This window comes from Oncorhynchus clarkii, chromosome 16 (genome assembly GCF_045791955.1).
Source record: "Oncorhynchus clarkii lewisi isolate Uvic-CL-2024 chromosome 16, UVic_Ocla_1.0, whole genome shotgun sequence".
Taxonomy (NCBI): domain Eukaryota; kingdom Metazoa; phylum Chordata; class Actinopteri; order Salmoniformes; family Salmonidae; genus Oncorhynchus; species Oncorhynchus clarkii.
The window spans coordinates 68,859,441-68,884,885 of record NC_092162.1 but is presented as its reverse complement, the minus strand read 5'-3'; the positions used below and the strand labels follow the sequence as shown (position 1 = coordinate 68,884,885).

The 25,445-nt window shown below is 48.0% G+C and overlaps 1 protein-coding gene across 2 annotated transcripts in view; it reads left to right on the top strand.

The window, feature by feature from the left end:
- Positions 1-25,445, top strand: part of LOC139368978 (copine-5-like) — a 185,444-nt gene that overhangs the window by 135,874 nt on the left and 24,125 nt on the right. For both annotated transcript variants that reach the window (XM_071108513.1, XM_071108512.1), the window contains 3 exons: positions 830-891; positions 20,980-21,026; positions 21,432-21,613. In XM_071108513.1, coding sequence (XP_070964614.1) covers positions 830-891; positions 20,980-21,026; positions 21,432-21,613 — 291 coding nt within the window. The remainder of the gene's footprint in view (positions 1-829; positions 892-20,979; positions 21,027-21,431; positions 21,614-25,445) is intronic.

Genomic DNA, 25,445 nt, shown 5'->3' with positions numbered 1-25,445 from the left:
TTCTTCACTCCTCCTCCATGTCCTGTTGTCCAATCAGTGCCTGAGTTGCTGCAACTTCACTCCTCCTCCATGTTTTGTTGTCCAATCAGTGACTGAGTTGCTGCTTCTTCAGTCCTCTTCCACACGTCCCGTTGTCCTACAGTTTCAGTGACTGAGTGGCTGCCATGCCCAGGCAGTGGCTGATGTTTAGGAGACAGTGAATTGTTATTATTGCCTGGGCAAACGCACATCGTTTGGGATGCAGAGCCTCAATAGGATGACTGTGGCTAGATGATTAAAATCACAGAGCAAGTCATCAATCATGTTGCTCTCATAACTCATTGAGATGGATGGATCTGTTTGTTTGTGTGTGTGTGTGTGTGTGTGTGTGTGTGTGTGTGTGTGTGTGTGTGTGTGTGTGTGTGTGTGTGTGTGTGTGTGTGTGTGTGTGTGTGTGTGTGTGTGTGTGCGCGCTTGCGCCGCTCTGATATCAAACAAACTCCTTCTACCTAGATGAATCATTCCTGGGTGGCAGTTGGTTTTGTTAGCCTTCGGGCCCTGGGGTTAACGATTCATGTGTTTAATATTTCAATAGGTAATTTGGGATTATGTTGATTACTGATGTGGTTGGTGATTATTATTAAATTGGTAAATAAATTGTTTTGGTGTTGATTACCTAAGTGGGTAAGCGACCTTCAGAAAATAAAACTGTTTTGAATGTATTTTTTACCCTGGTGACACTACTGTTGAGAACAATTGTTCAATTGGGTAAATAAATAATGTTTGTGTTGATTACCTAAGTGGTGAAAATAACCCTTGGGTAACTGTTTTGAATGTCATCTTTACCCAGGTGACTTTGCTGTCTTTCACGGTGGAGTCAGAACACACCTTCCTGGACTACATCAAAGGAGGGTGAGTTGGTCCAGAAGTATACATTACAGTAGAAGGACAACTTCTACTGTCCTTCAAAGGCATTGCAGAATCTCCAATTCACATTTTTATTCTACTAGGCAAGTCAGTTAAGAACAAATTCTTATTTACAATGACGGCCTAAGCCAGACGATACTGGGCCAACTGTGCACTGTCGTATGGGTACTCCCAGCCCGAATTCGAACCAGGAGCTGCAGTTAAGCCTCTTAGCACTGAGATGCAGTGACTTAGACTGCTGCGCCACTCGGGAGCCCACTTTGTGTTGAATTTGACAGATTTGAGAAATACCCGTTGAACTCTTTAGTGAGAGGAGATGAGATATATTTTATGTCTTGTGAACATGTACTATAGACACAGGCAGGCAGGCAGGCAGGCAGGGTTATAGAATTATAATTTATTTATAGTTTTTTTAGGGGAATACAACTTAGAAGATACAAGACAAAACAAAACATGACAATGGTGGTGGGGAGATTGCATCATCACATTGCATAGTAACCTTGTAAAAATATAACTATAATAATAATAACAATAAGAATAACAATGGTCATAACAGTAAAACAGATTTAGTACAATAGTTTATTTTGACATATTTAGGGGAGGGCAGTATCAGTTAACATCCTAGAAGTGAAGGAAGGGGGACCAGGTGTCGTAGTACGATTGTGTCTGTTAAGGGAAGTGGTCAGTTAACAGATTGAGCCAATGCAGCATGGAGATCCTTGTTCCAGTACGGAGATCCAGTATGGAGATCCTTGTTCCAGTACGGAGATCCAGTATGGAGATCCTTGTTCCAGTACGGAGATCCAGTATGGAGATCCTTGTTCCAGTACGGAGATCCAGTATGGAAGATCCTTTCCAGTTTTGTAATATCCTTTTCTTTTTTTTTCATTGTGAGCGAAATTAATACAAAAACAATACATGTTTTACTGTCACACACACCGGATAGGAGCAGTGAAATGTGTTGTTTCACAGAGTCAGTCATAGTAGTAGGGTGCCCCTGGATCAAATAGAACATTTCTGTATTGAGGTGGGGTATTTGTTATGGACAGATCACCAAGGAGGGAGAGGGAGGGGAGACAGGGATGCTGAGGCCAAGGATATCGAACAGCTTGTTCATGACCCCCAAACAGGATGATTGTACAGGTGCGCCTGTCCACAAGGAATGATAGTAGTTGTCTGTTTGATTTGGGCCAGTGTTTACACATTGGTTTCTGAGAAACCCATGAGCTGTAATTTATGATTGGTGATATGTGAAAAAATATTGGTGATAGGTGGCATGTGATCAAAAGTTAAAATGACATGTATAAGACCCTAAATGAAACCTATTACTGTTTTAAGTATGTCTTTATGTGTTTCTCAAATGGCATGATAATCTCTATATAGTGCACTGGTCAAACATGTACTCCCTCCTGTTCTGTTGTGGCTGCCTGGCTGTCGGAGACACCCTGTTCCCTTTATATTGCACTACACCCTACGGGCCCTGGTCAAAAATGTACTTCCTCCTGTTCTGTTGTGGCTGTAGACAAGTTCAACTTGACAACACTCTAATGTTCTGCCTGTCTGTCTGACACACCCTGTTCCCTTTTTATAATGCACTACACCCTACGGGCCCTGGTCAAAGTAGTGCACTACACCCTACGGGCACTGGTCAAAGTAGTGCACTACATAGGGAATAGGGTGCCATTTATGATGCTTGCTGCCAACTGTAATGCTCTGCCTGTCTGTCAGACACAGACTCACCTTCAGAGTTGTTTTACAGAGAGGAGAGCAAGCCTCTCCACCACCACTCAACGCCCACTGATGATTGGGATTGATTATTTACGTTATAGCTAGCACGCCTGCTCCTGACACCTAGCTGCTGTTAGATTCACATAAAGCAGCCAGTGACATGAGGTTGCAATGTTTATGCAGTAGCTTGTTTCAGCAAGCGTCAACAAAGTTTGATCACGTTGTTGAGGGACCATGTTATCGCAGAAACCAACTCAACCGCGCAAATGCCTGGCATTCCGTCTTCAGTCAGCTGTTCGTTCCCTAATACATTTTTGTTTATGACAATTATTTTATTTTCATGATGGTCTTCCATACTTCCTGCTTTTATTTCCTGCTTTGCTCCTATGGGTACACTTACAATGGCTACCAGTCCAGTTTCAACTAGATAGCACAGGCATATTGTAAAAATTAATGAAAACAAAAATGAGCATTTTCGTCTTAATTTACGGTTAGGGTTAGGCTTTAGGTAAGCAGTGTGATTAGGGTTAAGGTTAGGTTTAAAATTACATTTTAAAAAGAGAAATTGTAAAAATAGGCAGGGCTATTAGCTTTGTGGCTGTTTTAACGAGTGACAACTCGCCAGTCCACACATTTGACTTGAATGGGATGCCCGTTCTATTCGTTCCATTTCTATGGCAGCACATGCAGTCAGGAGTGGAGGAAATGGAGAAAATGTGCAACCAAATGATTCATTCTTTGAACGTTTTTTGTATTTTTCTTCTTCTATTCGAAGGAGACTGCAGTCATTTGACTTGCCAATTATCAGGATCCAACATTTCCTGACTGTCACAGCCCTAATTACCATTTCTAGAACCACCAGTCTTCCTGCAATCGGTTTGATTGATAGATATGCAATGATATAAATTCTCCACTGGGTGAGTCTCTGCCGAAGGAGACAAGGTGGTCTGCCTCTTACTGTCAACCCTTGACAGAACATGTATGAATTAAGATGAATGACCATGAAATATGGAGTAAGGAGTGTGGAGTGTGACGACTGTATAAAATATGAAGTGGGTTTTAGGCCTTTAACGGGAAGCTTCATTCAACCTGTCACATACTCTATATGAAAACGCTTCCTCGCAGTGGATCTGTGGTAGCTGTCCTGGTTTCAGCTCTGTAGCAGTCCTTGTGCTGCACTGTCAGTTCTGGTCAGTGTTAGGTTGTTTGGCGACTGTGTCCTACATCTGCCAGTGACCCTCATGGCCTCTCACTGTCCCACCCATCTTCCACCTACCCACCCAACTATAATCACCCACCCAACCATCCATCCACTCACCCACCCAACCATCCATCCACCCACCCACCCAACCATCCACTCACCCACCCAACCAACCATCCATCCACCCATCCACCCAACCATCCACTCACCCACCCATCCATCCATCCACCCAACCAACCATCCACTCACCCACCCACCCACCCAACCATCCACTCACCCACCCAACCAACCAACCATCCATCCACCCATCCACCCAACCATCCACTCACCCACCCAGCCATCCACCCACCCACCCAACCATCCACTCACCCACCCAACCAACCATCCATCCACCCATCCACCCAACCATCCACTCACCCATCCATCCATCCATCCACCCACTCACCCACCCAACCAACCATCCATCCACCCATCCATCCACTCACCCATCCATCCATCCACCCACCCACCCACCCACCCATAAAGAAAAGGAGGCAGTTTATCACACCATTCCAAATCAAGCCCCTACCCTGGAGACTTGAGAGATCTGCAAGGATTGAACAGGTGTCCACAATATGGTAATCTCTCTCGGCACCCAGAACTAAATATGTCAAGAGACAGACATACTCCATCTGACAACAACTCCATCTGGCCTATCAAATGGCAAGATTAAGCTATCACCATTGTGCTTCGACCTATCCAATCCTCTCAGATGTACCTCTACCGCTAAGTGTCTAGGAGGTAGAGGCAAGAGTTGATTTGGGATTCAGACTACCTATGCTGACCACTAGTATCTAAGACTCAACCACTAGTCCTGTGCTTTACAAATCCTGTATTTATCTAGTAGCCTTTTACTATGTGAGTGAGTGAATAGGACTCACCACGCTACACTACAAGAAGCAGACTGTTAAAGTGGATATTGATGACACTACGGTTGCTTTGGATTCCTTTCAGTCTCCTGTGTGTTTAGACTCACAAAAACCACTCACGTACTAACAGGCAACCAAACACATTGACTTTGATCAATTTAGTATGATTTATGGGCTCTTAGAGGATAAGAGGTGATTTCTCTTTCCCGGGGCCACAGATCCCATGTGATAATTCTGGGAGTTTGATAGGTTTTTGATTAATGTTGAAGTGATATGTGGATTATAATAGGGGTCATTAAGTCACACACACTTGCGCCAGACGTACACACACTCTCACACACACACTGCCTCAGAGAGAATTATCGTCTTCCATTACCCTTTTTATTGAATGTTTCTTCTTTTGAATTAAATATTTTTTTTAATTAATAAAATCTCGCCTGGAGGAATGGATTATTTAAAATTTCTGTTGTATTTAAGTCTCTTATTTAATGTTTAAATAGATGGAGCGAAATATAGTCTGCGGATTAAGTGAAAAGGCATGATATAGCCTTTTTTTTTTACCACAGATTAGATTTTTCATTTGGTTCTGGTTAAGGTTGTCAGTGGAATGGGGGTGGAAGTCAATGTATCTCATGTTGAATGAACACACTGCACTCTTAGAAAAAGGGGGTTCAAAAAGGGTTCTTCGGATGTCCCCATACTGTAACGACGTTCGTCTGTAGAAGGAGAAGCGGACCAAAAAGCAGCGTGGTGGTTACTCATGTTCTTTAATGGAAAATGAACGATACATGAAATAACTTAAATCTACAAAACAACAAACGGAATGTGGAAAAACCTATACAGCCTATCCTGTGACAACAAACACAGTGACAGGAACAATCACCCACAAACACACAGTGAAACCCAGGCTACCTAAGTATGATTCTCAATCAGAGACAACTAATGACACCTGCCTCTGATTGAGAACCATACTAGGCCGAAAACATAGAAATGCCCCAAAACATAGAAAAACAAACATAGACTGCCCACCCAACTCACGCCCTGACCATACTAAAATACAAAACAACCCTGACAAAGGTGCGGACTCCGGCCGCAAAACCTTGACCTATAGGGGAGGGTCTGGGTGGGCGTCTGTCCGCGGTGGCGGCTCTACACCAAGTCCGCCTTATTGTCCGCCTGCGTGGCTTACTCACCATGACCACCCCTCTCAATGACCCCACTGGACAGAGGGGCTGCTTGGGACAGAGGGGCAGCTCGAGACAGAGGTGAAGCAGCTGCTCGGGGCAGAGGGGCAGCTGCTCGGGACAGAGGGGCGGCAGCTGCTCGGGACAGAGGGGCGGCAGCTGCTCGGGTGGCCCCTGGCTTACTGGCGGCCCCTGGCTGACTGGCGGCACTGGCGGCCCCTGGCTTACTGGCGGCACTGGCGGCCCCTGGCTTACTGGCGGCCCCTGGCTTACTGGCGGCCCCTGGCTGACTGGCGGCACTGGCGGCCCCTGGCTTACTGGCGGCACTGGCGGCCCCTGGCTTACTGGCGGCCCCTGGCTGACTGGCGGCCCCTGGCGGCCCTTGGCTGACTGGCGGCACTGGCGGCCCCTGGCTTACTGGCGGCCCCTGGCTTACTGGCGGCACTGGCGGCCCCTGGCTGACTGGCGGCACTGGCGGCCCCTGGCTGACTGGCGGCACTGGCGGCCCCTGGTTGCCTGGCGGCACTGGCGGCCCCTGTCTGACGGGCGGCACTGGCGGCCCCTGGCTGACGGGCGGCACTGGCGGCCCCTGGCTGACGGGCGGCACTGGCGGCCCCTGGCTGACGGGCGGCACTGGCGGCTCCTGGCAGACGGGCGGCACTGGCGGCTCCTGGCAGACGGGCGGCACTGGCGGCGCTGGGCAGACGGACGGCACTGGCGGCGCTGGGAAGACGGACGGCGCTGGCGCCGCTGGGCAGACGGGAGGCTCAGCTAGCGCTGGGCAGACGGGAAGCTCAGCTGGCGCTGGACTGAGTAGCTCTCGTAGCGCCGAACAGGCGGGAGACTCCGGCAGCGCTGGAGAGGAGGAAGGCTCTGGAAGCGCCGGACTGAGTAGCTCTCGTAGCGCCGAACAGGCGGGGGACTCCGGCAGCGCTGGACAGGAAGAAGGCTCTGGTAGCGCCGGAGAGGCGGGAGACTCCGGCACGCTGGAGAGGAGGGAGCCCCTGTAAGGATGGGCCGGAGAGACAGCCTGGTACGGGGTGCTGCCACCGGAGGGCTGGTGCGTGGAGGTGGTGACGGATAGACCGGACCGTGAAGGCGTACTAGAGATCTTGAGAGCAGGGCTGGCACCAACCGCCCTGGCTGGATCTTCACCCTAGCCCGGCAGATGTGGGGAGCTGGGATGTAGCGCACCGGGCTAAGCACGCGTACTGGGGACACCGTGCGAACAACTGCATAACACGGTGCCTGACCAGCACCACGCCCGCCACAGTTAGCACTGCTAGGAGCACTGTAGTGCTGAGATGGCACAGGACGTGCAAGGCTAGGGAGATGCACAGGAGGCCTGGTGCGTGAGGCTGGCAGTCTTCACCAGACCCCTCGCACGCACCTCAGGATGAGTATGGAGAGCTGACCCCGGTGCCAATAAATCCCTGACACGCTCCGTCGGGCAAATGTCGTGCCTCATGCACCAAACCAGCAATTCCCTCATATCTCTCTCCTCCAATTTCCCCATTAACTCCTTCACAGTCTCTGCTTCGCTCACCTCCAACACCAGCTCTGGTTCTGAGCTCCTCCTTGGCTCCTCACGATAAACGGGGGGAGTTGGCTCAGGTCTGACTCCTGACTCTGCCACACTCCCCCTGTGCCTCCCCCCAATACATTTTTGGGGCTGACTCTCGGGCTTCCGTCCGCGCCGCCATGCTTGCGTCGCCAACCTCATTCTCCTGTAACCTTCTGCGCACTGTTCCATCGAATCCCAGGCGGGCTCCGGCACTCTCCCTGGGTCGACCGCCCACCTGTCTATCTCCTCCAAAGTTGTGTAGTCCAGATTCTGCTCCCATGTCCCAAAATCCTGATCTCGCTGTTGCTGTTCCTGCTGCTGCTGCCTCTGTTCCTTCTCCTGCTGCTGCTGTTGCTGTTGCCCGTTACCACGCTGCTTGGTCCTGTTGTGGTGGGTGATTCTGTAACGACGTTCGTCTGTAGAAGGAGAAGCGGACCAAAAAGCAGCGTGGTGGTTACTCATGTTCTTTAATGGAAAATGAACGATACATGAAATAACTTGCATCTACAAAACAACAAACGGAATGTGAAAAACCTATACAGCCTATCCTGTGACAACAAACACAGTGACAGGAACAATCACCCACAAACACACAGTGAAACCCAGGTTACCTAAGTATGATTCTCAATCAGAGACAACTAATGACACCTGCCTCTGATTGAGAACCATACTAGGCCGAAAACATAGAAATGCCCCAAAACATAGAAAAACAAACATAGACTGCCCACCCAACTCACGCCCTGACCATACTAAATAAATACAAAACAACGGAAATAGAGGTCAGAACGTGACACATACGAAAACCCTTTTTGGTTCTAGGTAAGAAATAACCCTTTTGTGTTCCATGTAGAACCCTCTGTAGAAAAGGGTTCTACATGGAACCCGAATGGGTTCTACTTGAAACCAAAGGGGTTCTACCTGGAACCAAAAAGGGTTCTTCAAAGTGTTCTCCTATGGGGACAGTTTTGGGGATGAAGCCTAAATGATCTATTTCATTTTGTAAACTGGGTAGTTTGGCTCCTGGGTGCTGATTGGCTAAAAGCTGTGGTATATGTGATAATATACCACAGGTATGAAGCAAAACTACTTGTTAACTCTTCTAATTATGTTGGTAACCAGTTTATAATAGCATTAACGCACCTCGGGGGTTCACGTTGCGTCATGCCTAAGAACAGCCCTTATCCGTGGTATATTGACCATATGCCACACCACCTCTGGCCTTAGTGGTTAAAGTGGAACTGACAGCGTTTTAACTATTTTGCAGATATCAAACAAACAAACAATCATAATATCAGTCAAAAGTATCAAATTCCCAGTTTATGCTACAAAATCAACTTCATTAGCGGTTTTAAAAATGTGTTCTATTTGACTCAACATTCCATAACGTACACTAAGGCATTGTTGGCAGAATAGATGAATGCATGATCAATGTTAGTTCAGTTCTTTTCATTGTGAGGTATTGTTTGTTTTGTGACACACTTCTATTAGGAGCTCTGTGTTTCCCCGTAACTTAATCCTCCCGTGTACGATAGTTTTTGCCTGCCTCACTAACCACGCCTTTTGCCTATTCCCTGCCTGTACTTTAGCCTATCGGATTTCCTGTTATCTACCTATTGCCTGATCTCCCGGGCGACGTTACTAGCCTTTTCCCTGCCTGTACTGTTGCCTTTTTGGACCCTCTGTGTATGACCTTCTGCCTGCCCCTGGACCCAGCAACCTGTCTCCTCCTGTGTATGACCTTCTGCCTGCCCCTGGACCCAGCAACCTGTCTCCTCCTGTGTATGACCTTCTGCCTGCCCCTGGACCCAGCAACCTGTCTCCTCCTGTGTATGACCTTCTGCCTGCCCCTGGACCCAGCAACCTGTCTCCTCCTGTGTATGACCTTCTGCCTGCCCCTGGACCCAGCAACCTGTCTCCTCCTGTGTATGACCTTCTGCCTGCCCCTGGACCCAGCTACCTGTCTCCTCCTGTGTATGACCTTCTGCCTGCCCCTGGACCCAGCTACCTGTCTCCTCCTGTGTATGACCTTCTGCCTGTCCCTGGACCCAGCTACCTGCCTCCTCCTGTGTATGACCTTCTGCCTGCCCCTAGACCCAGCTACCTGCCTCCTCCTGTATATGACCTTCTGCCTGCCCCTGGACCCAGCTACCTGCCTCCTCCTGTGTATGACCTTCTGCCTGCCCCTAGACCCAGCTACCTGCCTCCTCCTGTATATGACCTTCTGTCTGCCCCTGGACCCAGCTACCTGCCTCCTCCTGTATATGACCTTCTGCCTGCCCCTGGACCCAGCTACCTGCCTCCTCCTGTATATGACCTTCTGCCTGCCCCTGGACCCAGCTACCTGCCTCCTCCTGTGGTCCTTTACAAATAAACACCTAGTGCACCCTGTGCTTGAAACCAGCTCTCTGTCTCCCATCGTGTTCATTACACACACAGACGGATGAGTAGGCTACAATTCCCCATTTTATCAGTGCAATTTTGACGGCCAACTAGCTGACATTTTTGGGGGGGATTTATCTAATGTTCCTTTGTTGGATTTTAGCTAATCTTGGTCTTGCTAGCATTAGTTGTTGCTCTTTTGTTGTTGATGTGCATAAGAGATAACCTACCTTTTCATGGTTGTTTCATCAATAGGACTGTAAAGTTCACAAATATAAGAGGACTCCCGTGGTATTTACAAACAGTATCTACAGAAATCCATTCAGGTGTATTTTGTGGCTTTTAGCGAATGTGTTCTAATGATCTAAAGTCACGCTGTTGCTACTGACCTGTAAACACACAGTCCAGTTCAAAGTGAATGATGACAGGCCCTACTGCCTGTAAACACACAGTCCAGTTCATAGTGAATGATGACAGGTCCTACTGCCTGTAAACACACAGTCCAGTTCATAGTGAATGATGACAGGCCCTACTGCCTGTAAACACACAGTCCAGTTCAAAGTGATTGATGACAGGCCTGTGCTTGCAAATGTCTTGTTTGCATAAAGGCCTACTGTAGCTCTGATTGGCTATAGCACACCGGTCTGCGTAGACTCTGGTCCTGGATGGGACAGATATTTGTATTAGGTTTTATTTGCTGCAGTGGCTATTAATTCTCCAAAAGCACGGCCCCTTTCCCCACTCTATATTGCTATAGAATTTTCACAAATGACTTGGTATACGTCGCTACAAAACATTCTAGGAACTTATGAAAAAGACCATATCTAAGTGCTCGCTTGTCAGAAAATATTTTTTTTTAAATTGTCATATTCTTCCTGGGGGTGTAAATGAACAGATTTTAATAAGATTTAATGTTGTTAAAATGCTGTCAGTTCCACTTTAAAATTAAATAAACAAACACTGGGGATGAAGCCTAAATACAACATGATTTGTTATTTGATATTATAGTATTATATGAAAATACAGGGTTGTAAGAATGATATCACACAATGATTGATACTGGTTTGCTCTGCAATTGCGTTATGTGTGTAGTTGGTCTGTGCATGTGGTTGTCTTGTAATGGTGTTTTATTATACATGTGTTTTTGTCACCCAGAGGGAAAGAGAGAAACAGAGGGAGAGAGAGAATGTTCATTGCTATAAATTGTGTGATTAGCATCTAAGTGATATGTGGTTTCTATTTGCGTTCCTCTGGGTCCTTGCCGTTGCCGTAGCATGAACATACTTTATATACCATTGGCCCTTTTCATTTAGCCTAGAAGCAAGAACAGCAATTCGGTTCTATGAAAAGTGTGTGAGATTGCTAAGGTTTACTCTAGTCCAGGGCATTGGTATACCAAGAAACCTTTGGGAAACAACAGCAGCACTTATATTTGAAGATGAAAACAATGGATAGTGGAAAGGAAATGGCTGAAAGAGAGAGGTCGAGAGAAAAAGACAAATCTAAACATACAAAACAATATAACCAATCTGTGAGGAAGGAGTCTGTAGGAAATTACAACAGGCAAGTCAGGGGATAGCCTATACTTTACTAATGGGTTGAATGAGGCCCTAGCCTAGTGAATTCAACTCACGCCTTGCTTTTTCTGTGAAAGACATCCGTATGTCTGAGCTAATTTAGGGAATCAACTGAGTTCCATGGGGTAGTATTATCATGGGGAGGCATTGCCATCTGTCAGCTGAACAGCCAGAGCTCTAACTAACTTAATAAAGATTCATGAGCTAGGGACTAGGGTCTACAGTCTAGGGTCTAGAGACTAGGGATGAGGGTCTAGGGACTAGGGAGTAGGGATGAGGGTCTAGGGACTAGGGTCTACAGTCTAGGGTCTAGAGACTAGGGATGAGGGTCTAGGGACTAGGGTCTAGAGACTAGGGACTAGGGTCTACAGTCTAGGGTCTAGAGACTAGGGACTAGGGATGAGGGTCTAGGGACTAGGGTATAGGGAGTAGGGAGTAGGGATGAGGGTCTAGGGAATAGGGTATAGGGACTAGGGTCTACAGTCTAGGGTCTAGAGACTAGGGTCTACAGTCTAGGGTCTAGAGACTAGGGTCTACAGTCTAGGTTCTAGAGACTAGGGATGAGGGTCTAGGGACTAGGGTATAGGGACTAGGGAGTAGGGATGAGGGTCTAGGGACTAGGTTCTAGGGAGTAGGGCAGGGGTGGGCAAACCTTTTGGCTCAGGGGCCACATTGAGCTTTTGCAACCAAGTGAAGGGCCATATACCATATTCGTGACAAAACGTGAAGCTTTTATTCATTTTAACATTGACACGCAACTACTAGTGTACTGTAGGTGTACATATGCTTGCAGAACAATTCTACCTTTGTACCATCTCTGCCCTTGTTTTTCGTGAACACATTTTTCACAAAATGATCACAAAATGTACATAAGTTATAACATCACAGACACAGTCAAAAACACAGATCCTGCATCTATACTGCTGTAAAGTACAATATGAAAACTTTAAAAATATGTATATTTTATATGACTGGAGACATGCAAAACGTAACAGCAGATGTGTAAAAAATAACTTCTTAAATTTGAGTGAAACATATGGTAAGAGAATCTGCTTCATTTGGAAGGGTCTGTTTTTGAAAGCATATTAAGGAACAATTCTCATCACCATTGTGAGCCATATTTACAGTTATCCAATCACCTCAGCCCAAATCTGACTGAAAAAGTGTTCATTGTCACATGTATGGGGACAAATGACCTGTATCCAAGTGCATCGCTGGGTAATTCTCACTGCACAACCATCACCATGAAAAAGCACAGTCCTTGCCTACCCCAGTCATGGTTGTTCGAGTCTTAATGTGAACACTGGGTCTGGTCACCTCTCTTGGCAAGAGCTTCAAAGTCTGGTGACATCTTTGATGTAGAGATTCTCAGAACAGCTGACAAGTGGTCATTTGTTAAATTTGACCTGTGATGGGATTTGTGGTAATTCATGACTGAGAACGTTTGTTCACACACATACGTTACGTGGACCCGAATAAAATAAGCTTTTTAATATTTGGAAACTTTGTTTCATTCAGGGAGCCGTAGAACTGGTCTATTGTTGCCGTTTTGTACCCCTCCTTCAAAGCGCTGTCACGTTGGATGTCGATGAGCGATGAGCGCCAATTGTGTGTCTGGCGGTGCTTTCTCACTGTCGAAAGACAAAGGGGCCGTGATACAAGCTCCAGCTCAGTCTCAATCTTGGGTGAAGTCTGAGAAGAGGCGGGAAAATATTCAGATCCATCAAAGTGCTACTGTTTGTCTCAGTGCGGCACTGCGATATGGGCGAGTTCAGTGAGGCCCAGTGTTGGAAAATGAGCAAGAGACCGGCTGCTCATTTGTCTGGAGAACAATATAAGTTTGGTCTTGAATGCTTATCACGCTGGAATACAGTTCATGCACAAAAACACCATTTCCTTCGCAGTTTCACATTCAGATCATTCAGATGCGCCAATACGTCCACGCCGAAAGTAAAGTCGCCCAGCCGGTCTGTCTTTCAACTCAGAGAAGTCGTCAGCTTTTACGAACCGTATCAAAGAACATACCTATCTCCCCTCTGTTCCCACACACGGCCAAAGACTTTCCCCAGGCTTAGCCAACACACATTTGAATGGTATAACAAGTCCATTGAACAGCTGAATGAACTGACAATGGTTAAGCCCCCTTGCCCGTATGCTAGCTATGCTATTTTACCATTTGATGTGCCACTACGTAGCTTGCCTTAGTTACGGACTCTTGAGTAGAGCACCGTTTAGTCAACTTATTTTGTTGGTTTTGAGGCCTTCCTTCTCCTTTTCCTGAGAGGACAGATTGCTAGCGTAGTTAACATGTTTGCTTGAAAAATGACAATTGAGATTATATTCCTTAAAAACGGCAACACTTTCTTGGCATATCAGACATACCGCCATATGTCCAATATTAGTAAACACACGACATTCAGAGTCCACTTTTCTCATTTTTGCAGCACTCGTTTTGCATGTCAAAAGTTATCAAGCAATGAAGTGGCTATGAGGACTGAGCACATTTTGAATCTGACTGTAGGCCCAAATACAGAGCCTGCTGCCAGGCCACAGAGCTATCTATCGGAGGCTGTTTGTATATCATGGAATGAGTAATTTTAGGCCAAAAATTGTAACTCAAATATTATAATATTTAATACATTTTAAAAATGTCTCTCTGGCTGGATTGAAGTGCCCGGTGTGCCGTACTTTGCCCCACCCTTGGTCTAGGAACTAGGAACTAGGGTCTATGGACTAGGAACTAGGGTTTAGGGTCTACGGACTAGGGTCTACGGACTAGGTACTAGGGTTTAGGGTCTACGGACTAGGGTCTACGGACTAGGGACTAGGGTCTACGGACTAGGGACTAGGGTTTAGGGTCTACGGACTAGGGTCTACGGACTAGGTACTGGGGTTTAGGGTCTACGGACTAGGGTCTACGGACTAGGGGCTAGGGTCTACGGACTAGGTACTAGGGTCTACGGACTAGGGTCTACGGACTAGGGACTAGGGTTTAGGGTCTACGGACTAGGTACTGGGGTTTAGGGTCTACGGACTAGGGTCTACGGACTAGGGACTAGGGTCTACGGACTAGGTACTAGGGTCTAGGAACTAGGAACTAGGGTCTAGGAGCTAGGGTCTAGGATCTACGGACTAGGGTCTAGGAACTAGGGTCTAGGAACTAGGAACTGGGGTATACGGACTAGGGACTAGGGTTTAGGGTCTATGGACTATGGACTAGGGTCTAGGAACTAGGGTCTAGGGTCTACGGACTAGGGAATAGGGTCTACGGACTAGGGACTAGGGTTTAGGGTCTACGGACTAGGGTCTACGGACTAAGGTCTACGGGCTAGGTACTAGGGTTTAGGGTCTATGGACTAGGGTCTACGGACTAGGGACTAGGGTCTACGGACTAGGTACCAGGGTCTAGGAACTAGGAACTAGGGTCTAGGAGCTAGGGTCTAGGATCTACGGACTAGGGTCTAGGAACTAGGGTCTAGGAACTAGGAACTGGGGTATACGGACTAGGGACTAGGGTTTAGGGTCTACGGACTATGGACTAGGGTCTAGGAACTAGGGTCTAGGGTCTACGGACTAGGGAATAGGGCCTACGGACTAGGGACTAGGGTTTAGGGTTTACGGACTAGGGTCTACGGACTAAGGTCTACGGGCTAGGTACTAGGGTTTAGGGTCTATGGTCTAGGATCTACGGACTAGGGTCTAGGAACTAGGGTATACAGACTAGGGACTAGGGTTTAGGGTCTACGGACTATGGACTAGGGTCTAGGAACTAGGGTCTAGGGTCTACGGACTAGGGACTAGGGTTTAGGGTCTACGGACTAGGGTCTACGGACCAGGGACTAGGGTCTACGGACTAGGGACTAAGGTTTAGGGTCTACGGACTAGGGTCTACGGACTAGGGTCTACGGACTAGGGTCTAGGAACTAGGGTCTAGGATCTACGGACTAGGGACTAGGGTCTATGGACTAGGGACTAGGGTCTAGGAACTAGGGTCTAGGGACTAAGGTTTAGGGTCTACGGACTAGGGACTAGGATCTACGGACTAGGGATTAGGAACTAGGGTCTACGGACTAGGGACTAGGAACTATAGCCTAGGGTCTACGGACTAGGGACTAAGCACCTGGGACAGCTACTTCCTCTCGGTGGAAATCAGAGGAGTAGCCTGATTAGATCAGACTGCACAGTACTAACAATGGTAAGCAGGCTATATGCGGAGAGCCAATCACTGTTGATCACCATAGAAGAGGCACAAACTACAGTAGCTAAAGTCTAACCCCTAAGGGAATGAATTTGGAAATTTAGATGGAGTCGTTTTCCCTCAATTTTCAGTTATTTTCCTTTGTTTCAAGGTCCTTGGTTGTCATCTCATCCTTGGTTGCCTTTCTCATGAATAATATATGACTTAGTGCTTTGTTAAGCGTGTGTGATGCTGTTTACAGATAGACATACTTTATGCGAAAGGAATCCAAGTTTATTAACCAGAATACATAATATACGGACAGAGTTACTGCTGAATTCAGATAATAATGACATACGTAGTGAGATACTGAAATTATTAAATCAAATTCTGCACACTTGTTAGGTTTTTGTCAGTGTAGCTTCAATACAATGTTATGTAGCACTAATCCCTTGTCTCTCATTATGGACACTTACTTTCCTGTCAAATCATGAGTACTTTCACCTCTCTCAGCTGATTTATTTATTTAACTAGGCAAGTCAGTTAAGAACAAATTCTTATTTTCAATGAAAGCCTAGGAACAGTGGGTTAACTGCCTGTTCAGGGGCAGAACAACAGATTTGTACCTTATCAGCTACAGGGATATGAACTTGCAACCTTTTGGTTACTAGTACAACACGCTAACCACTAGGCTACCCTGCCTCCCCAAGTTATAATAAACCATTTGGGGAATTTGTTTTCTAGGTTTTCCTAGATGTTTGTGATGCTGTTTGTATATTGCTGACAGCCTAAATGGTCATGCATGATTATTCACTGTGGGAAAAATACAATGGGGACAGAGATGACTAGCACAGGACTGAATTTAAAATTGATGATGTTAATATTCCACAGTAGTGGGCCTCAGACGGGGTTGAACATGACTGACTTGCTGCCTAACTGGGCTTGGAAACCAGACCGGCTGCTGCTGTGAATGTGAATTAATTTGTCCTATACTGCTGGGAGACAAGGGAAAAAAATAAAAAATCTACCTTAATTTTTGAGAAGTCTCCTCGCTTGAGCAGGAAAGGAGGTTGGGTCAGTTTGGTCGGTTTGGTCTGTGCTCCTCTCCCAGGTGAGAGCTGGGGCAGAGAGCGAAGTGATGGCCTCTGGGTAATTGCGGTGGTCTCCCGGACAGATGGGGAGGATTATGTATTTAAGCCGATCCAACGGGATATAACGGTAACTTTGTAGGAGAGAGAGCTGGAGAGAACAGCAGGGAGAGAGAGAAACAAAGAGAGCGAGAAAAAGGTAGAACAGAGATGTGGAGCGAGAGAGACAGAGAAAGAGAGGGGAGGAGGGAGAGAGAGATAGAGAGAGAAAGAAAGAGGGGGGAGATAGAGAGAGGACAGGCAGAGAGAGAGAGCAGAGAGAGGACAGGCAGAGAGAGGACAGGCAGAGAGAGAGAGCAGAGAGAGAGAGCAGAGAGAGAGAGCAGAGAGAGGACAGGCAGAGAGAGAGAGCAGAGAGAGAGGATGAGGGAGAGAGAGAGAGGGGGGAGGGAGGGAGAGAGAGAGAGAGATGGAGAGAACAGCAGGGAGAGAGAGGAACAAAGAGAGCATGAGAAAGGTAGAACAGAGATGTGGAGAGAGAGAGAGAGAGAGAGGGGGAGGGAGAGAGAGGTGTAACATAGAGGTGAATAGAAAAAGAGAGGTGGAACAGTGAGATAGAGAGAGGTTGGGAGGGAAAAAGAGAGAGAGAAGTAGAACAGAGAGATGGAGAGAGAGATTGAGAGAGAGAGAGGAATCTTCCCCAATATTTGGAACCAAGAACTGATCACCCCAATCCACAAAAGTAGAGAAAAATTTGACCCCAATAACTACCGTGGGATATGCGTCAACAGCAACCATGGGAAAATCCTCTACATTATCATTAATAGTTGGCTCATACATTTCCCCAGTGAAAACAATGTCCCAAAATGGGACAAATACCAAATTGAGACTCTGCATGAAGAATTCTGCAGAAATATTATCAGTGTACAAAGTAAAAAAACAAATAATGCTTGCAGAGCAGAATAAGGCCAACACACCTGCTAATTATCAAAATCCAGAAAAGAGCAGTTAAATTCAAAAACCACCTAAAAGGAAGTGATTCCCAAACCTTCCATAGCAAAGCCATCACCTACAGAGAGATGAACCTGAAGAAGAGTCCCCTAAGCAAACTGGTCCTGGGGCTCTGTTCACAAACACTAACAGACCCCACAGAGCCCAAGGACAGCAACACAATTAGACCCAACCAAATCATTAGAAAGCAAAAAGATAATTACTTGACACATTGGTGTCACGTTCTGACCTCTATTTCCTTTGTTTTGTATGTAGTTTGTATGGTCAGGGCGTGAGTTGGGTGGGCAGTCTATGTTTGTTTTTCTATGTTTTGGGGCATTTCTTTGTTTCGGCCTAATATGGTTCTCAATCAGAGGCAGGTGTCATTAGTTGTCTCTGATTGAGAATCATACTTAGGTAGCCTGGGTTTCACTGTGTGTTTGTGGGTGATTGTTCCTGTCCCTGTGTTTGTTGTCACAGGATAGGCTGTATAGGTTTTTCACGGTCCGTTTGTTGTTTTGTAGATTTAAGTTATTTCATGTATCGTTCATTAATATTTCCATTAAAGAAACATGAGTAACCACCACGCTGCTTTTTGGTCCGCTTCTCCTTCTACAGACGAACGTTACAGAATCACCCACCACAACAGGACCAAGCGGCGTGGTAACGGGCAACGGCAAGAGGAGCAGCAGGAGAAGCAGCAGCAACAGGAGCAGCAGCAGCAGCAGTGGGAGAGGCTGCACTATTTGTAGAAATGGACATGGGAGGAAGATTTGGATGGTAAAGGACCCTGGGCTCAGCCAGGAGAATATCGCCGCCCTAAGGAAGAACCGGAGGCGGCGAAAGCGGAGAGGCGCCGGTATGAGGAGGCAGCGCGGCGTCGTGGATGGAAGCCTGAGAGTCAGCCCCAAAAATGTCTTGGGGGGAGTATGGCTACGCCAGGTAGGAGACCTGAGCCAACTTCCTGTGGTTACCGGGGGGCTAGAGAGACCGGGCAGGCACCGTGTTATGCCGTGGAGCGCACGGTGTCCCCAGTGCGGGTGCACAGCCCGGTGCGGTACATTCCAGCTCCGCATATCGGCCGGGCTAGAGTGGGCATCGAGCCAAGTGCCATGAAGCCGGCTCTACGCATCTGGTCTCCTTGGGCCGGCTTACATGGCACCAGCCTTGCTCACGGTGTCCCCGGTTCGCCTGCATAGCCCAGTGCGGGCTATTCCACCTCGCCGCACTGGCAGGGCGACCGGGACCATTCAACCGGGTAAGGTTGGGCAGGCTCGGTGCTCAAGAGCTCCAGTGTGCCTGCACGGCCCGGTCTATCCGTCACCACCTCCACGCACCAGCCCTCCGGTGGCAGCTCCCCGCACCAGGCTGTCTCTCCGGCCCATCCTTACAGGGGCTCCCTCCTCTCCAGCGCTACCAGAGCCTTCCTCCTCTCCAGCGCTGCCGGAGTCTCCCGCCTGTTCGGCGCTACGAGAGCTACTCAGCCCAGCGCCATCTGAGCTTCCCGTCTGCCCAGCGCCGCCAGTGCCTCCCGTCTGCCCAGCGCCGCCAGTGCCGCCCGTCTGCCCAGCGCCGCCAGTGCCGCCCGTCTGCCCAGCGCCGCCTGAGCCGCCCGTCTGCCCAGCGCCGCCTGAGCCGCCCGTCTGCCAGGGGCCGCCAGTGCCGCCCGTCTGCCAGGGGCCGCCAGTGCCGCCCATCTGCCAGGGGCCGCCAGTGCCGCCAGTCAGCCAGGGGCCGCCAGTCAACCAGGGGCCGCCAGTCAGCCAGGGGCCGCCAGTGCCGCCAGTCAGCCAGGGGCCGCCAGAGCCCCTCTGTCCCGAGCAGCTGCCCCTCTGTCCCGAGCAGCTGCCCCTCTGTCCCGAGCAGCTGCCCCTCTGTCCCGAGCAGCCCCACCTCGATCCCGAGCAGCCCCACCTCGGTCCCGAGCTGCCCCACCTCTGTCCAGTGGGGTCATTGAGAAGGGTGGCCATGGTGAGAAAGCCACGGAGGCGGACAATAAGGCGGACTAAGACAATGGTGAAGTGGGGTCCGCGTCCCGCGCCAGAGCCGCCACCGCGGACAGACGCCCACCCAGACCCTCCCCTATAGGTCAAGGTTTTGCGGCCGGAGTCCGCACCTTTGGGGGGGGACTGTCACGTTCTGACCTCTATTTCCTTTGTTTTGTATGTAGTTTGTATGGTCAGGGCGTGAGTTGGGTGGGCAGTCTATGTTTGTTTTTCTATGTTTTGGGGCATTTCTTTGTTTCGGCCTAGTATGGTTCTCAATCAGAGGCAGGTGTCATTAGTTGTCTCTGATTGAGAATCATACTTAGGTAGCCTGGGTTTCACTGTGTGTTTGTGGGTGATTGTTCCTGTCCCTGTGTTTGTTGTCACAGGATAGGCTGTATAGGTTTTTCACGTTCCGTTTGTTGTTTTGTAGATTTAAGTTATTTCATGTATCGTTCATTTTCCATTAAAGAACATGAGTAACCACCACGCTGCTTTTTGGTCCGCTTCTCCTTCTACAGACGAACGTCGTTACAATTGGAAAGAGTCAACAACAAAAAACAGAGCAAACTAGAAAGCTATTTGGCCCTAAACAGAGTACACAGTGGCAGAATACCTGACCGCTGTCACTGACCCAAACTTAAAGAAAGCTTTGACTATGTACAGACTCAGTGAGCATAGCCTTGCTATTGAGAAAGGCTGCCGTAGGCAGACCTGGCTCTCAAGAGAAGACAGGCTATGTGCACACTACCCACAAGTGCAGCTGCGATACTGTTCCTTAGACAGCAGCGCCACTACGGAGCACTGCTAGCAAGCCAATTACCCACAAAGAATTCACATCTATCTTTCATAATATTCAGTTTAAGACATTTTTGCCTGTTAAACAATCTGGTTAGCTACATTATTACAATTCACATATAGCTAGCTAATAGTTATAAAGTAAAACGTTTTGCTTTGTGTATATGTTGTTTTGGTCTCTATTATTGCCATTGTCCTGGCTGGAAGAAGGCTCAGTGAATGGGCAGGAGCAGCGTAAGGGGAAGTGTGAGTGCTTCTCAAATGGAATGTTTTGTACATTGTCCACACTCTTGTCCTCACAAGAACGTACTCAAGTGAACATCGTCAGAGTATAAGAGTTTGAAGCGCGGTTGTATGCATATTGAGAAACACACAGAGTGGTTGTTTAGCTAGTCAAGGTGGGCAACACTAGCTCAACATAATTATGAAATGAAACACCAGCAGACAACAGTTCTCTAATATCAATCTTCTTCTCTCTGTTATTTTTCTCCCAGAACCCAGATTCACTTCACGGTGGCCATTGATTTCACTGCATCCAATGGTGAGGGCTGGTACCTTTCTACTACACTCCGCTCTTAGCAATTTATGACAAAAGACTGGGTAACGTTGTGGTTTCACCAAACACAGTCTATAATGAAAAATGCAATCCCAATGCCATCCCATTTACAAAGCTATTGAAAATCACACTACAATACCATTACTGTGTTAGCTTTACTGACTGTGTTAGCTTTACTGACTGTGTTAGCTTTACTGACTGTGCTAGCTTTACTGACTGCGTTAACTTTACTGACTGCGTTAACTTTACTGACTGCGTTAGCTTTACTGACTGTGTTAGCTTTACTGAATTAAGACTGAGTTTCCATGTTGCTGGTCTTGGATGTCTCACTGTGAGAGTCTTCAGTCCAGTATGCTGCATCACTCACCTCTAACCTCTGACCCTCCCTAGGTAACCCGTCCCAGTCCACCTCCCTCCACTACATGAACCCGTACCAGATGAATGCATACGCCATGGCCCTGAAGGCTGTAGGAGAGATCATTCAGGACTATGACAGTGATAAGATGTTCCCTGCTCTGGGGTTCGGAGCCAAGCTGCCCCCTGATGGACAAGTCTCCCATGAGTTCCCGTTGGTAACTATCTATCATCATCATCATACGACTGCACACACAACCCACACACCCAAAAACCCCACACACACACACATGCGCACACACACACACACAACAGACACAGCTGGGTGTTATCTGATTTCCAATGAGTTCCCCCCAGTTAATTATCCTGTAACACCTACGGAACACCTACGTGAGAATGCTAGTCATTGACTACAGCTCATCGTTCAACACCATAGTGCCCGCAAAGCTCATCACTTAAGCTATAAACCCTGGGACTAAACACCTCTCTCTGCAACTGGAGCCTGGACTTCCTGACAGGTCTCCCCCACGCTGATTCTCAACACAGGGGCCTCAGGGCTACATACAGGGGGTACCGGTACAGTCAATGTGAAGGGGCACAGGATAGTCGAGGTAATTGTAATATGTACATGTAGGTAGAGGTAAAGTGACTATGCATAGATAATAAACAGAGAGTAGCAGCAGCGTAAAAAATAGGTGGGGGGTCAATGCAAATAGTCCAGGTAGCCATTTGATTAGCTGTTCAGCAGTCTTATGGCTTGGAGGTAGAAACTGTTAAGAAGCCTTTTGTACCTAGACTTGTCGCTCCGCTACCATTTGCTGTGCAGGAGCAGAGAGAGAGCAGTCTATGACTAGGGTGGCTGGTGTCTTCGGCAATATTTAGGGCCTTCCTCTGACACCGCCTCGTATAGAGTTCCTGGATGGCAGGAATCTTGGCCCCAGAGATGTACTGGGCCAAATGCACTGCCCTCTGTCGTGCCTTGCGTTTGGAGGCCTAGCAGTTGCCATACCAGGCGGTGATACAACCAGTAGTGTTGGAGTTGTGCTTGACTATGCAGTCATGGGTGAACAGGGAGTACAGGGAGGGACTGAGCACGCACCTCTGAGGGGCCCTGTGTTGAGGATCAGCGTGGCAGATGTGTTGTTTCCTACCTTTACCACCTGGGGGCTGCCCGTCAGGAAGTCCAGGTTCCAGTTGCAGAGCGAGGTGTTTAGTCCCAGGGTCCTTAGCTTTATGATGAGCTTTGAGGGCACTATGGTGTTGAATGCTGAGCTGTAGTCAATGAATAGCATTCTCACATAGGTGTTCCTTTTGTCCAGGTGGAAAAGGGCAGTGTGGAGTGCAATAGAGATTGTATCATATGTGGATCTCTTGGGGCGGTATGCAAATTGGTGAGGGTTTCTGGGATAATGGTGTTGATGTTAACCTGTTTAAAGATCTTGCTCACGTCGTGAACAGCTGGTGCTCTCATGCATGCTTCAGTTTTGCTTGCCTCGAAGTGAGCATCAAAGTAATTTAGCTCGTCTGGAAGGCTCGTGTCACTGGGCAGCTCGCAGCTTTGCTTCCCTTTGTAGTCCGTAATAGTTTGCATGCCCTGCCACATCCGACGAGTGTCAGAACTGGTGTAGTACGATTCAATCTTGGTCCTTTATTGACACTTTGCCTGTTTGATGGTTTGTCTGAGGGCATAGCGGGATTTCTTATAAGAGTACCACTCTTTGAAAGTGGGAGCTCTACCCTTTGGTACAGTGTGGATGTTGCCTGTGATCCATGGCTTCTGGTTGGGATATGTACATATGGTCACTGTGGGGATGACGTCATCGATGCACTTATTGATGAAGCCAGTGACTGATGTGGTGTACTACTCAGTGCCATCGCAAGAATCCTACATATTCCGGTATATGCTAGCAAAACAGTCCTGTAGCTTAGCATCTGCGTCATCTGACCACTTTCGTATTGAGCGAGTCACTGGTACTTCCCGCTTTAGTTTTTTATTGTATGCAGGAATCAGGAGGAGTTATGGTCATATTTACCAAATGTAGAGCGAGGAAAAGCTTTGTGCGCGTATCTGTGTGTGGAGTAAAGGTGGTCTAGAGTTTATTTTCCTCTGGTTGCACATGTAACATGCTGGTAGAAATAGGATCAAACGGATTTAAGTTTCCCTGCATTAAAGTCCCTGGCCACTAGGAGCGCCGCCTCTGGATGAGCAAATGTGTTGTTTGCTTGTGGCCTTATACAGCTCGTTGAGTGCGGCCTTAGTGCCAGCATCAGTTTGCAGGGGTAAATAGACATTTAATTTAACCTTTAACTAGGCAAGTCAGTTAAGAACAAATTCTTCTTTAGAATGACGGCCTACCCCGGCCAAACCCTAACCCGGACGATGCTGGGCCAATTGTGCACCAACCTATGGGACTCCCAATCACAGCCAGTTGTGATACAGCCTGGAATCGAACCAGGGTCTGTAGTGACACCTCTAGAAGTGAGATGCATTGCCTTAGACTGCTGCACCGCTGGGGAGCCCACCTTCGCACGGCAAGTGCGGGGAGCTGGCACAGGATGCACTGGGCTGTGAAAGCACACTGGGGACACAGTGCGTAGAGCCGGCGGAGGATGTACTGGACCCTGGAGGCGTACTGGAGACCAGGAGCGCTGAGCCGACACAACCCGTCCTGGACAGATACCCACTTTAGCACGACAAGTGCGGGGAGCTGGCACAGAACACACCGGGCTGTGAAGGCGCACTGGAGACACAGTGCATAGAACCGGAAAACATGGCACCTGAACGGTGACCAACTCCACACGGTGAGTACAGGGAGTTGGTTCTGGTTCCCGCCTTGGCTCTGCCAACCACCCCGTGTGCTCCCCCCAAAAACTGTTTTGAGGCTGCCTCTCGGGCTTCCGTCGTGGCCGCGAACCCCGGTGTCGTCGTTGTTGCTCCCTCGCTGCCTCAGTCTGCTCCCATGGAAGGTGATCCTTTCCAGCCAGGATTTCCTCCCACGTCCAGGATCCCGTCCCGTCCAATATATCCTCCCACGTCCAGGATGTCTGCTCCTCCTGGGCACGCTGCTTGGTCCGTGGGAGGTGGGATCTTCTGTCACGATCGTTGGAAGAATAAATGGACCAAGGCGCAGCGTGCGTAGAGTTCCACATGTTTAATTATTGAAACTCATCAAAACAACACAGAAACAAACGAAACGTGAAGTATTGGAGTGCTCACAGGCACTACACAAAAACAAGATCCCACAAAAACCCAGTAGGAAAAGGCTGTATGGTCCCCAATTAGAGACAACGATAGACAGCTGCCTCTGATTGGGAACCATACCAGACCAACATAGAAATTAAACCTAGAATGCCCACCCTAAACACACCCTGACCTAACCAAATAGAGAAATAAAAGGATCTCTAAGGTCAGGGCGTGACAGATACGAGCATGCATAAATTAAAACACAGGTTTAATTTAAATCTTTTATAGTGCAAATGGGCTTCTGTAAGCCTTAAGGATTCTTAAATCAATTAGGCTTAAATCAGCCAGTTAATGCGGATGGTGGTGAGCAGCCCATCGGCAGGGTATCCACCGCACCGTCTCACCCTCCTTTCTGATTAAGATTATTCACACATCTGACAATATGATGAAAACCATCCAACCAGCACACTTTCAAGGGTTTCTATTCTCATTTGCTGTACAGTGAAGGTAGAATGATGTTGGTTTTAGGTTGGAGTTCTATCAAAATCCCTATCTGCGGAGCTTAAAGCCTGTCGCATGCTTCCCAGTCGAAACAGTTTGTGCATATATTATGAATGTTGTTATTCATTTTGGTGTTCGGCGGGTTATTTTCTTCGGCTGTTTGCGCACAATTTTTTTTTTCTTGAGGCAAGTCGAAATTGGGTATCCGAAGTAGACGCACCTTCGTTGGTGATTGGTCAACAGTAGGGGTTCGGCAGGTTATTTTCTTCGGCTGTTTGATTGATCAACAGTAGGGGTGGGAACTGTGAACCGGATTCTTCAATGATGTGTTTGCTGTCATTCAACGAGAGAGAGGAGAGAGTGCA